The sequence below is a fragment of the Motacilla alba genome, chromosome 1A (genome assembly GCF_015832195.1).
Source record: "Motacilla alba alba isolate MOTALB_02 chromosome 1A, Motacilla_alba_V1.0_pri, whole genome shotgun sequence".
NCBI lineage: Eukaryota > Metazoa > Chordata > Aves > Passeriformes > Motacillidae > Motacilla > Motacilla alba.
In genome coordinates, this window is record NC_052031.1 from 48,217,656 (window position 1) to 48,229,180 (window position 11,525).

The following is an 11,525-nucleotide window of genomic DNA, read 5'->3' on the forward strand; positions in this document are numbered from 1 at the left end:
GCCGGGGGGCTGGGGTCTCCTGTGCCAGCACTATGCAGCCCAAGGACAACCACATCCCCCAGGTTAGAGTACAAACAAGGCAAGACAGAACATTATTCATCCTCTCACAGGGCATGGAGGGAACGTATGCCCAAGAACACAGTGGTGAGGCCAGATTTGCTGACCTTCCCTGCTACAGGATTTAGGTCTGTCTGGAGGTGACGAGGCTGCAGCCACAGCTCCCATATGTCACTGCCCCTCACCCCAGCCACCCTTGTTACAGGCTGTACAATGTGTTAGTGCTGGGCAAGGGGCCCAACAGCCCCTCAGTTTGCCCCATGCTGCTCTTATTGCAATTTCCTGCTCTTATCCCCAGAGCAGGAAAAGCAAATCATGCCCTTCCGGGAAGAGGAGCTGGCAGTGAGGATGAATACCACCTCTATGGGCGGCACCAGCCTGGGACCAGAGCAGTGGGTGCACATTCCCCAGAGAGTCCGAACTTCGAAGTCTAAACACAGGGCCAGGCAGTGGCTAGTTGAAAATCATCCCCACTCTGTGGAGGATGACTTTCTAGGGGTGTCCCAGTAGCCCATCCTACAGCCCCCCAGTCGACAGCTTCCCTTGGGGAATGCTCAGATGTTCATAAGGGGCTGGGACTGCTGCTCTCCCCCCTTCCCTAAGTGTCCCCTCGCTGAGGGGCTGCAGAAGGGCACCCCACCACTCCGGGGGCTTTGTTCCCCTAGCATACACCTCTCCTGTACCACCGAGTGCCTGCCTGCGGCCCCGCAGCTCCCGTCCAGGCGAGCGGGGGTGCCGCGGCGGGGCTTGGCGGTGCTCGGGGGCAGGCGGGCAGTGCGGGACCGGTGCCACGCGTGTCCGGCCGCCCGCGGCGGCTGCCCGACGGGGAGGGCGGGTGTCCTGCCGCCCGGTGGCGGCGGGGAGCCTGGCAGAGGACTCGGTGAAGGACCTTCTCCGATTTCCTCGGGAGGCTGTCAGGCGGCGGGGGAGCCGAGCCCCCTGCGCCTCGGTGGCCGCGCCGGCTCCCTCCCCCTCTCCCCCGCACTCCTCCTCCTCCTGCTGCCGCTCCTCCTGCTCCTCCCGCCCCGGTGCGAAGGGCTTTTGCTGCTTTTCCATTCTCTCTCCTCCCTGTCTCCTCGGCGGAGCGCGGTGCCGGGAGGCGCGGGCAGAGGCGCGGGGATGGGGCGGCCGCCGGCGCCCGACCCGCCCGCCCGCTCCCGCCGCCCGCCGCCGCGTCCCCTCCCCGGCCGGCGGGAGGCGGCGGCTCTCCCATGCCGCCCGCCTCGCCCCCTGCTCTGAGTCTCTGCCTGTCGGCCGATCTGGCGAAAAACGGGAAGGGGGTACGTCCCCTCGCACTTTTATTTTTCACTCACTTCTTTTTTTCTATCCTTTTTTGCCTTCGCTCCATTACGCCCCTCTTCTCCCCAGCCCGTTTCTCCTCCAGCGGGGCTCTTCGGCGGCCATGCGGCCGGTCCCGGGCGAGCGGCTCTAACTCGTCTCCTCGCCCGGATGGCCCCCCGGAGCCGCGGGCGCATGGAGCCGAGCTACGTCGTGGGTATCTGCTGCCTGGTGCTGCTGGAGCCGGGCCGGGTGTGGAGCGGCGAGCCCAGCACCGGGGGGCCCGGGGAGAGCGGGAACAGCAGCCAGGCTCCGCCGCCAGAGACCACGGTTCCCGCGCCCACCGGAGCGGCACCACCGGGCGGGGACCGCTGTCGCGGGTACTACGACGTGATGGGGCAGTGGGACCCGCCGTTCAACTGCAACGCCGGCATCTACCAGTACTGCTGCGGGACCTGCGGGTACCGCTTCTGCTGCCAGTTCAAGCCCGGGCGGCTGGACCAGAGTGGCTGCTCCAACTACGACACCCCCAACTGGGTCAACACGGGCCAGCCGCCTGCCCGGGTGGACGAGACCCCCGAGGACCCCACTCGTGACAAGACCAACATGATCGTCTACATCATCTGCGGTGTGGTGGCCATCATGGTGCTGGTGGGCATCTTCACCAAGCTGGGCCTGGAGAAGGCACAGGGTCCCCAGACAGAGATGACCGTCTCCAGGTAAAGGGGTCCAGTCGCCCCACCTTCCCTGCTTCATCTCCCCAAGGGTGGCAGCTCATATTCCTATCCGATTGCATAGACTCCTTGGGACTGCCAAGAGGGTGAGGCGATCCCTAAAATCCCTGTCCAGCATGCTGAAACGCCAGGGGGTGGGTTGGCTCTTGCCCACTAACCTGGTAGAGAGGGCTGGCAGCCAGGACAGCCTCCATGAGAAGGGGTGGTTGTACACCCATCTCCTCTCAAAATGACCTGCTCTGTCTCTTGAGGAGGCATGTCCCTGTCTCAGGAGTGCCAACCCACCAGGCAGTGGGGTGGCTGACATGTGAGCTATAGGACATGTCTTTCCCTCCCCAACAAATGTGTGGTTCCCAATGTCCCAGGTTCCCAATGTCCCAGGAAGGTGAGACCAGTCTGACTGCGTGTGGGGTGACTCCGGACTGCAGTCCCCTTGATCTCAGCCTTGCTTGCAGTGCTGGGGGAGACAAGGTGACAATGACAGCTCCACTGTGGCTGCTGCGCCAACTCTGTGTGCATGTGTGCACACACGTGTATGCGTGTGCTCGGGTGTGCCCTGGTGTCTGCTCTGTGCACCAGCGTGGGACACCGCCCTTGCAGGGGGCATCCACACTCTTATAGCCCCTGGAGCACACCCTCCAGTGGAAAGTTGGGCAGCTTCTTCCTGAAGCCCATGCCCTGTGGCTCTAACCCCCGCTTTTCAGCCCACTCCTGGGGCTGAGCACAGGGCTGGCAGGGGGAAGGTCAAGGTGTCAGACACACTTGGGCACTGGAGACCTCCTGCATCTCCCCCAACTCCTGTGCTGCTGCTGTGGCTGTGGCTGCATCTTCCCCTCTCCCTCCTGCTGCTAACACATGCTTCTCTCCCCATTCTGGGGCTCTACTTTGCATCTTTCTGATGAGGACATCAAGCCTGGAGAGAAACACATTTCCATGCCATTTCGTTAAGGGATTTTAGCTTTTAAAAAAAGGAAAAGCCGGGCTGGTGGAAATTATTTCATCAGGATGATCAGGCAACTGTCCTGATTGCAGCCCCAGCACCGACACACTCTCTCCTTCCCCTGGAGCACCCTTTTTCCCCTGCCCATTTGGGACTTTGCAGCCACTGGGTGCTGCACCCCAAATCCAGACCCATCCTACTTCTTGCACCCACCCAGGGGAGCAGAGGCTGATCACCCCTGGTTGGAGGAGGGTCATAGGACCCTCCTGAGACACAAAGAGGCAGTTTTGGGGGGATCCATGCTGTGCCCCCACCTTGGCAGGGAGCCTGGCTGTGTGCTGCTGCGTGCCCACGCCTCCCCCCGTGTTGCCTGAGGAAGTGCTGGCACCTTGACAGGATCAATACGGCCTCTGCCAGCCTCCTGATCCCCTTCCACTCGCCTGCCGCCGTATCTTTTTTTGGTCTTCCCCCCCACCTCCTGGGAAGGAGATACTGTGCTCGGGGAGGGGTCAGACCCTGAGACACCCAGACCCATGTCCTCATCCCCTGCCACTGGGTATTGCCTTCTCCCACCACCAGATGCTGGTGGGACTGCTGCCACTCATCAGGGGCTGTTTTCTGTGGGTAGCCTCAATTCTGCGCTGCTGGAGCTGGGTGTTTCCCCTGGTCCCCCCCTCCCTGTAAACTCATGCAAGCCTGAATTTTCCCACTGAATTTGGAGAGATAGAGCCAAATTTAAAAAGCCACATAAAGCCACAGATCTTTTGGGCACCAGCATACAAATTGGGAGAAGACGAGTTTTCCTCATCCACCTTTGAGGGACAAAATCAGAAGGGCACCTCCTTCACTGCAAAAGTCAGGACAAGTCTTGCCCTCTTCTGTGCCCTATGTCCTTCAGTGCAAGTTGTGAACAGCTTTGGTTCCTCAGGGATGGTGACTGGAAAGCTGTGGCAGGGCAGGAGTGGTGCATCAGGTGCAGAGCCCCAGGAACCAGGCAAGACGCCAGGCTGACATGACTTCCTGGGTGCTGGGCTGATGGAGACAGTGCCGAAGGCTGGGTACACAGCATCAGCATCCTAAAAGGGATACTGTCACCTCCATTCCACTGTGCCTGGGCAGCTGGAGGAATATGGTGCCTCTGAGACAGCAGGACTATTTCTACCTGCCTTGCCACTGCACCCACACATGGTCCAAGGCATGGGCAGTGCCCCCTTGCCTCTCTCCTGGCGCCTCAGGTAGGAGCGTCTCATTTGCTCCTTGGGCACCGCATCATGGCCTTGGGCCAGCTCCCTGTTGCACGGTTGTCTTGATTTCCATTCCTGCCTCTCCCTCCTGCTGGGGTTTTTCCGCTCCTGGGGAGCACTTTGTGCCACCCTGGACAGCTCCCATTGCTGCTGCTTGCAGGTTTCTCGCTTGGGGAGTAAGGTCAACCACTTCCGCACCTCCAGATGTTGTTTGTCATGGTCCAAACCCAAGAAGAGTGACCAGGTGCAAAAAGTCCATTAGCTCCCCTCTGATGGAGACACTTGAGTCTGTGTCCAGCTTGTCCTGAGACCCTCACACCTTGGCCATCTCCAACGTGTCTTTGTCTCCTCATGAATTTGGCCGCTGGTCCACCCAGGGAAGTGGGTGCTCAAGCGACTGCAGCTACCTGGTTTGTCCTCCCGTCCTCATCCGCCTTCCTCCTGCAGGACCTTATGGCAGCTCCTGCAATCCCCTCTCCTTCCTGCTCGGCTCATGCTTGGCATCTGTCCCCGGCACTCGCTTAGCCTGGCCAAACCCCGCGTTGAGTCAGGAACACCTGCCTGTGTTTTTCTTCAGTCCCCAGATCTCCGAGGACGTTGGGTCCTTGGGGGCCTCTAGGATCTGTCTGTGCCCATTACACTGAGAGCAAGCATGTGCCCCAGACCTCTCCCAGAAAACCTCCTGGGTGGGAATTAAAATTTATAGCTGGTGTGAACAACCTTATGGGAAGAACTGGGCAAGGAGAAGCCTCCTAGGGAGTAGGGGGGATTCTGGAGAGGGGCAAAACAGCTGTTAGGAGCCGGTGCCCTGGCAGTTGCAGTAGGTGAGTGCTCAACTCTGACTTTTCACTCCTTGGGTCTCCCTATGCTATTTGGGGTCCCCAAATTTGGCCCCACTGTGCCTCCAGGTGTGCTGGGTGTTTCTCTGGCAGTGCTCAAGTCCAGGGCCCTGCCTGCAGTTGATGTCCACGGTAGCAGGTAGTGGTGAAGAACTAGAAAAAGTGTTTGCAGGCAGCATGGTGTGCTATCGCGTGCTGCCCTGGCTCTCTGAGGGATGAAAAAGGATCCAGTTCCTGTAGGGAAGGAGACCTGGAAGTCTGTCCCTAGACTAAACGTAATGTTTGGGGATGCTCATTTCCACTTTGCCCAAGCTCCAATATCCGCCACTGCGACTCCCATTTTGCAAAGACACCTTGATAACCCCAAGCCTTCCTGAGCATCCCTGAGTGTACCAGCCCCACTGGGCAGGTGTCCCACAGTGCCTGTGCTGCTCAGTTGTGTGGATGGGCACCCCTGACCGGAGCAGACACGCCATAAGCTGTGGGAAATGTCTCCCTCGGGAGGTGAAGATGAGGCTTTCATTGGGTGCAGTGGTGGTGTGAGCAGCCGGGATGCTCACCTGTGGCTGCAGCGTGCTCTGTGCCTCCTGCAATGCTACACCTCTGCTCCAAACCTCATCACCCCACTCATCCAGTGGCTGCCACCTTCTGTGTCCCCACCAAGGGTTCAGCTCATGGCAATGTTACCTCACCCCATCAGTTTGTTATCTCTTCTCTCTCCTGGAGGCTGTGCTCTGAAGGAACCCGTGGGTTTCGGGCTGTTAAATCCCCCCGGCTAGCTTGGGATTTATGCCCGCACGGGTCCTACATAGACGAAGTAAAGGACGAGAAGCGCTCTCTCTCCACGTGGTTCTGATGTCCTGTTTATTAGCTGGAAGGGGACATCTGCATCGTAGGGTTTCCAGGTGAAGAAGAGAGCGAATGTCCCAACTCAAGGGACATTTATACCCGCGGAATGGGAGGCGGGGACAGAAGGCCACACCAGTGGGGAGGGAAAAGGGAGGGGTTTCAAAGGACAAGACCACAGGTACAAGCCTCAGGTGTATCTGAGGGACGCACCATTTGAGAAAAGGGGGGAAACATTTGTATAACACAACACCCAGTGCAGAACATCTAAATACCTATACAGTGCATCACAACAGTGCTCCCCCCATTGCTCCCTGTCCCCTTGTCAGGACTTGCATACTCTCTTCTGCTGGGCTTGCCAGGTGTGGGGCTTGGGCTTCCTAAAAAGTGAGTCAGGCCCTGGACTGGGCTGCCATGCCAGGTCAGCATCCTGCTCCCACACAAGCACATCCCTTGGGGATGGATCAAGAGCACTGAGTGCTTCATTCATGGCTTCTGCTGTGAAGGTCTCTTGGCCTCCATCATTATTGCTTCTGGATCTGCCTCTGTACCTGGTCTCAGGTGTTGCACTAGGCTGTTTTGCAGCATCTTTGTCACGCCCTTAAGCAGAACTAGGCTTGCCATGGTGGTGGCTGCATGCCTGCCCAGTTGACGCCCAGGCAAGCTGGGTGGCAAAGCGACCTGCACACATGGCCTCACGTTCTCTGCATCCATGGCCAGAGTGTGGATGGAGGCGTCAGTGATTCCATTCACCAGGACTTTTTACAAATGAATACAGCAAGTCTGAAGCTACATCTGCTCTTTGTTCCCTGCCTCCATCTGCACTCCAGATCAATTTTGGTGCTGCAGACCACCAGGTGACGTAGGGAGATGTGGCTTGACCTTCCTCAAGCCCCCAGTCGCAGAACCAGACTGAGGCTCAAAAGCCCCAAGGTGATGTTCAGTGAGACAACTCCTCCATAGTGTCACCTTCCATGTCCACCTTCTCTGCACTGCATCACCTGGGGATGAGCCAGGGAAGGGGTGCAGTCCCTGAGAGCCCTACTGGCAGCCCTGGCCAGTGGCACTACTCGTGGTGTAAGGGCAGGGTGAATCCAAGTGTTGCTGGGGACTCGTGCGTGCTTCTCACCTTAGCAAAACAGCTCATTAATTGCTGCTCGTGCCGTTGTTGTTAATTGTTATTGTCCACATGCCCCGAGCGGTCAGCGCAGAGGGCACATTGATGAGAAAGAGCATTGACGGATTTATGTGGAGAGAAGTCATAGATAAAGGATTGCTCAAGCTTCATAAATAGACCCGAGGAAAAGAAAAAATAATTTAAAAAATAGGTCAAATCGCATCGGACTTCCTGTTGAAACAAGCCTGTTTGAGCGCTGGCCCCGGGGACAGGCAAGAGCAGGCAGCGTCCAGTGGGGAGGGGCTGGTGAGCAGTGCACCCCAGGGAAGGTGGGAGTTGACAGGCCGGCAGCTCCCCGAGTTGACAGCCCACACCCATGGCCTCGGGGGACCTGCCTCCCCCTGCCCTGCCTAGGCACAGCCCACTGCCTGCCTAAGCTTGTGCCCAAAGATTCTCTGACTGCAGCATCCATGGCCTGAATGCTGGTTGGGTCAGTCTGTTGCAGGAAGGTTCATGGGAGGGTGCAGGCTTTGAATAGCTGCAGGATGGAGATGCCACAGTCTCCCCAGGGAGTCTGGTCAAGCATTTAACTACTGCTGCAGGGAAAAAAAAAAGAAGTTGTTTCTTCTATTTAAACAGTATTTCCCATTTCTGTTTGCACCTGTCATCTCTTGTCAGCTTGACACTGTCCTTGTTGCACCCATCCTTCAAACACTCACATACATTGATAAGATCCCCCAAAACCTTCCCTTCTCCAGGCTGAACAGTCTCAGCTCTCTCAGCCTCTCCTCGTATTAAAGATGCTCCAGTCCCTTTCTTGGACTTTGTGTCCCTTTCTTGGACTCTCTCCTGTACATCCATGCTTCTCCTGTATTGAGCTGGAGCCAGCACTCCAGAGGCGTGGCCTTACCAGTGCTGAGCAGAGAGGAAGGATTGCCTTCCTCAGACCTGCTGGCAACTCTTTGCCTAATGCAGACCAGGAAGCCATTCAGCGCCTTTGTCCCAAGAGCACTCTGCTGGCTCATGGTCCACCAGGATCCCCAGGCCCTTTTCTGCCAAGCTGCCTTCCAGCTGGTCAGGTGCCAGGGTTTGTTCCTCGCTCATTTCAATTTCTTCAGCTCTATCAGGCTTCTCTTCACCCCTCTGGAGATTAAGTGATCCCAGAGGGATTGCTACACAAAGCTTCCCAAGAATGATGCGAAATTAACCCACAGGTCAAGTGACCCTTCCTTGTAGCTTTGCTCTTGCCCCTGCCCTGTGATGCTGACTGATTCCAAACTGGGAGGGAAAAGGCTCTCTCAGGTTCCCACAAGCAGAAGCATCCCCCAGGTACAATTCATTGCTTTCTTCCTCGTTCTCACTGCTTTTCCTGGAAATTCCGAGCATCACATTCACTAGGTTTTTGAGCACTCTGGTGCCATGAGCTGACACATCTACCAAGTCAGGATTATTCCCCCCTTCCTCTCCAATTTGCATTTATGCATGTTGAGTTTAATCTGCTGTTTTATCGTCCAACCACTCGCTAACCGTCAGCTCACGGTGTGCGTCTGTGAGCCAGCCAGAGCCTTCGAGGCTCAAGGCATGCTGACAGTGAGCTGGGGATTAGCGAGCCAAAAAAAGCCCTGAGTGGACACCCCTGCACTCTTGCAGTCATGCAGGCATGGTCTCTGCAGGGGGAATGGTGTGTCTTCTCATCACAAAGCCTTACGCCAGCAGGAGCATCTCATCCTGTTCTGGGACTTGCTGCCAAAGGCTGCAGTGGCACGTGGCTAGGTCCTGCTCCAGCACTGCCAATGTGTTCCCTCTGTCACTGCTGTTGTACCCTCCCCTGACGCCACCACCATTGGTGTACCTTGCTCCAGCGTTGCTGGCGTGCCCTGCTCTGGCACTGCCAGTGTGCCCAGCTCTGGCACTGCTGCTGTGCCCCTCTGGCATTGCTTGTGTGCTCTGCTCTGGCACCACCAGCATGCCTTGCTCTGGCATTGCCAGCGCGCTGTGGTGGGACTGCAGAATCTCTGTCCATGAATGTTAAACGAAATAGGGCTTTATCTTATGTAATAGTGTTTAATATTTAATGCTGTTACTTACAGGGAGGGTGTTATGCACAGATAGCGCCTGCGCCAGAGGCTGCCACTAGTTTATTGCCTTCCCCAAAGGGGTGCAAGTGGCCTCTCTAATCCCTTCCTTGGGGGTCTTCTCTGTTTCGAACAGACTTGAGTGGAGGTGTTGCTTCCTCTCCCCTGTTCCACCAGGCTCTTGCTCCAGGGGAGCATCCTAGAGGTGTTGCTCCAGCTTCCATAAGATCAGTTTCCTTTGCCTCAGTTCATCATACCCTTGCAGCAGGCTCCAAGCCATGCATCTCCCTCACCACTCTAACCCATTGATGCTCCTGGCTCTGGGAGGGCTCAGCCCCAGCCAGATCCCAATTAGCTGTTACACTTGTTAGCTCAGGCTGCAAAAGCCTGGGGGCACTCTGGGTGCACTGCTCCCAGTGGCTCTTTCCTAGCCCCAGGCTGCCTAGCTCTGCCTTCAGAGTCGAGATCTGGGCTGCAACTTAGAGGTCCCAGGGGAGCAGGATATTGTTTTAACAGCCCTTCACCCCCTCTCCAGGACACTGACAGATCTGCTGAAGCAGCCAGGCCACAGCCCCTCTGAGAACATGGACAGCCTCATGGGGGGTGTGCAGGTCCCGCTGAGCGAGGGGCTGGCCCGGGGCCCCCCCAGAAACAGCACAGGTAAGGCACTGGTGTGGCGGGGAAAAATAAGTTCCTTTGAGTGAATAAAGGCAGTGGGAGAGCATAGCCTACGGCTGAGCCCCCACCCGTCTCTGCCCCTCCAGACAAGCCACCCTTGAACAACGCAGTGGCCATTGCCCCCTCACTGGGGCGGCCCCACAGCCATGGCAAGCGCCTGCCGCTGGCCAGCAGCCTGGCTCTGTCAGCCCCAGACTACACTTCCTACACCACCCTCAAGGTTGGAGGTGAGTGCCGCTGCCGTGTGGGGTGGGATGGTGGCTGGGGGGCATGCACCCTGTTGACCCCACACACCAAGTGAGGAGGGGCGCAGGCAGGACAAGCATCCCAGTTTCCCAGTGCTCCTGGGGTGGCTGCTCACAGCAGAAACTCTGCAGCTCCTCCACCACTGCACCAGCCAGCTGTGCTGCCCGGCCAGTCAGTGACCAGGGTCCCCCACGGATCCACTGCGCTTCCCAATCAACCAGCACCCGGGATCCCACACAGACCTGAAGCACTGCCCACCCCATATCAGGGTTCAGGATCCACAGGGACACACTGCACTGCCCACCCCATCGGGGTTCAGGATTCACAGGGACACACTGCACTGCCCACCCCATCGGGGTTCAGGATCCACAGGGACACACTGCACTGCCCACCCCATCGGGGTTCAGGATCCACAGGGACACACTGCACTGCCCATCCCATCGGGGTTCAGGATCCACAGGGACACACTGCACTGCCCGGCAATCGCTTCCCCGGGATCTCCCAACAGCACTGCCCAGCCAGTTCATTGCCGGTATCCCCAGCACGCGGCATCCCTCCTACAGCCCCATCCCAGCTTTCTCCAGCACTGCACCCTCCCTGCCCCCCCCCGCCAGCAGAAAGGGGTGTCCCTGCAGGGGTGACACTGCACGCCTGTCCCCACAGAGAGCGCCACCGAGGACTTCTACAGGCGGCTCGGGGGGCTGGAGCCACCCCCCGCCAGCACACTGACCTTCCCAGCCGAGCCCCCGGTGCTGGCCGAGGGCTGCCCCCTGCCCAAGGCCAAGGGCCCCAAGGTGCCAGAGGGTCTGGCCTTGGCGGGGGGCTGGGAGGGGGGCCCCCATCGCGGCCCCCGCCGGCCGGGCCTGGCCACCCTGCGCCCTGAGGGGCCGCCCGAGGCCTTCGGCCCCTCCACCTTGCTGTACGGGCACCACTCCCGGCACCTCGCCACCAACAGCAAGACCGAGGTCACCGTCTGACGGCCAGTGCCAGCCGGGACCGGGGCTGCCCCTCACGGGGGAGTTGCTGCCAACGGGGGGCAGCCCACCGGAGGAGAGCATCACAGGACTTGGACAAACTGCGACACTGGCCAGAGCGGGAGACTCGCCATCCTACCTGGCCCCAGGGATGGGGACTGCCAGCTGCACTTCACCATCGAGGAGGCACTGGGGACTCATCTGGACAAGTTTCAGGTGTTCTCAGCCCACGTCCGGAAGAGGCTGAGCCGGGGACACGCTGGCCCTACCCTGCTCAGGGGATGGGGGCCAGTGCTGGACAGACTGGGAACAGATCCTGGTGCAGGGAAGAGCAATTGACTCCAAGCACCACCCCCATGCTGCCTGCACAGCCCAAGCAGCCCCTTTCCCTCCCCAGCCTCCTCCCTGCCCCACTGTCTCAGCCTCCACCTTGTCAATAAATAACACATTAAACTGTATAGCCTTGGCATGAATTGGCTGGGGAACTTCACACTGCT

General features: G+C 58.6%; 1 protein-coding gene across 1 annotated transcript; it reads left to right on the forward strand.

Moving 5' to 3' along the window:
- Positions 1-1,143: 1,143 nt before the first annotated feature.
- Positions 1,144-11,486, forward strand: SHISA8 (shisa family member 8). Its single transcript, XM_038155744.1, has 5 exons — positions 1,144-1,337; positions 1,426-2,054; positions 9,666-9,790; positions 9,895-10,035; positions 10,718-11,486. The coding sequence occupies exons 1-5, from the start codon at positions 1,269-1,271 to the stop codon at positions 11,029-11,031; spliced, it is 1,278 nt and encodes a 425-aa protein (XP_038011672.1). The 5' UTR covers positions 1,144-1,268; the 3' UTR covers positions 11,032-11,486.
- The last annotated feature ends 39 nt before the right edge of the window (positions 11,487-11,525 follow it).

Coding starts and splice junctions, on each gene's coding strand:
- SHISA8 (XM_038155744.1), top strand. CDS start 1,269: ATGCCGCCCGCCTCGCCCCCTGCTCTGAGTCTCTGCCTGTCGGCCGAT. Junction 1,338..1,425: donor TGGCGAAAAACGGGAAGGGG/GTACGTCCCCTC, acceptor TCTTCTCCCCAG/CCCGTTTCTCCTCCAGCGGG. Junction 9,791..9,894: donor CCCCCCCAGAAACAGCACAG/GTAAGGCACTGG, acceptor CTGCCCCTCCAG/ACAAGCCACCCTTGAACAAC.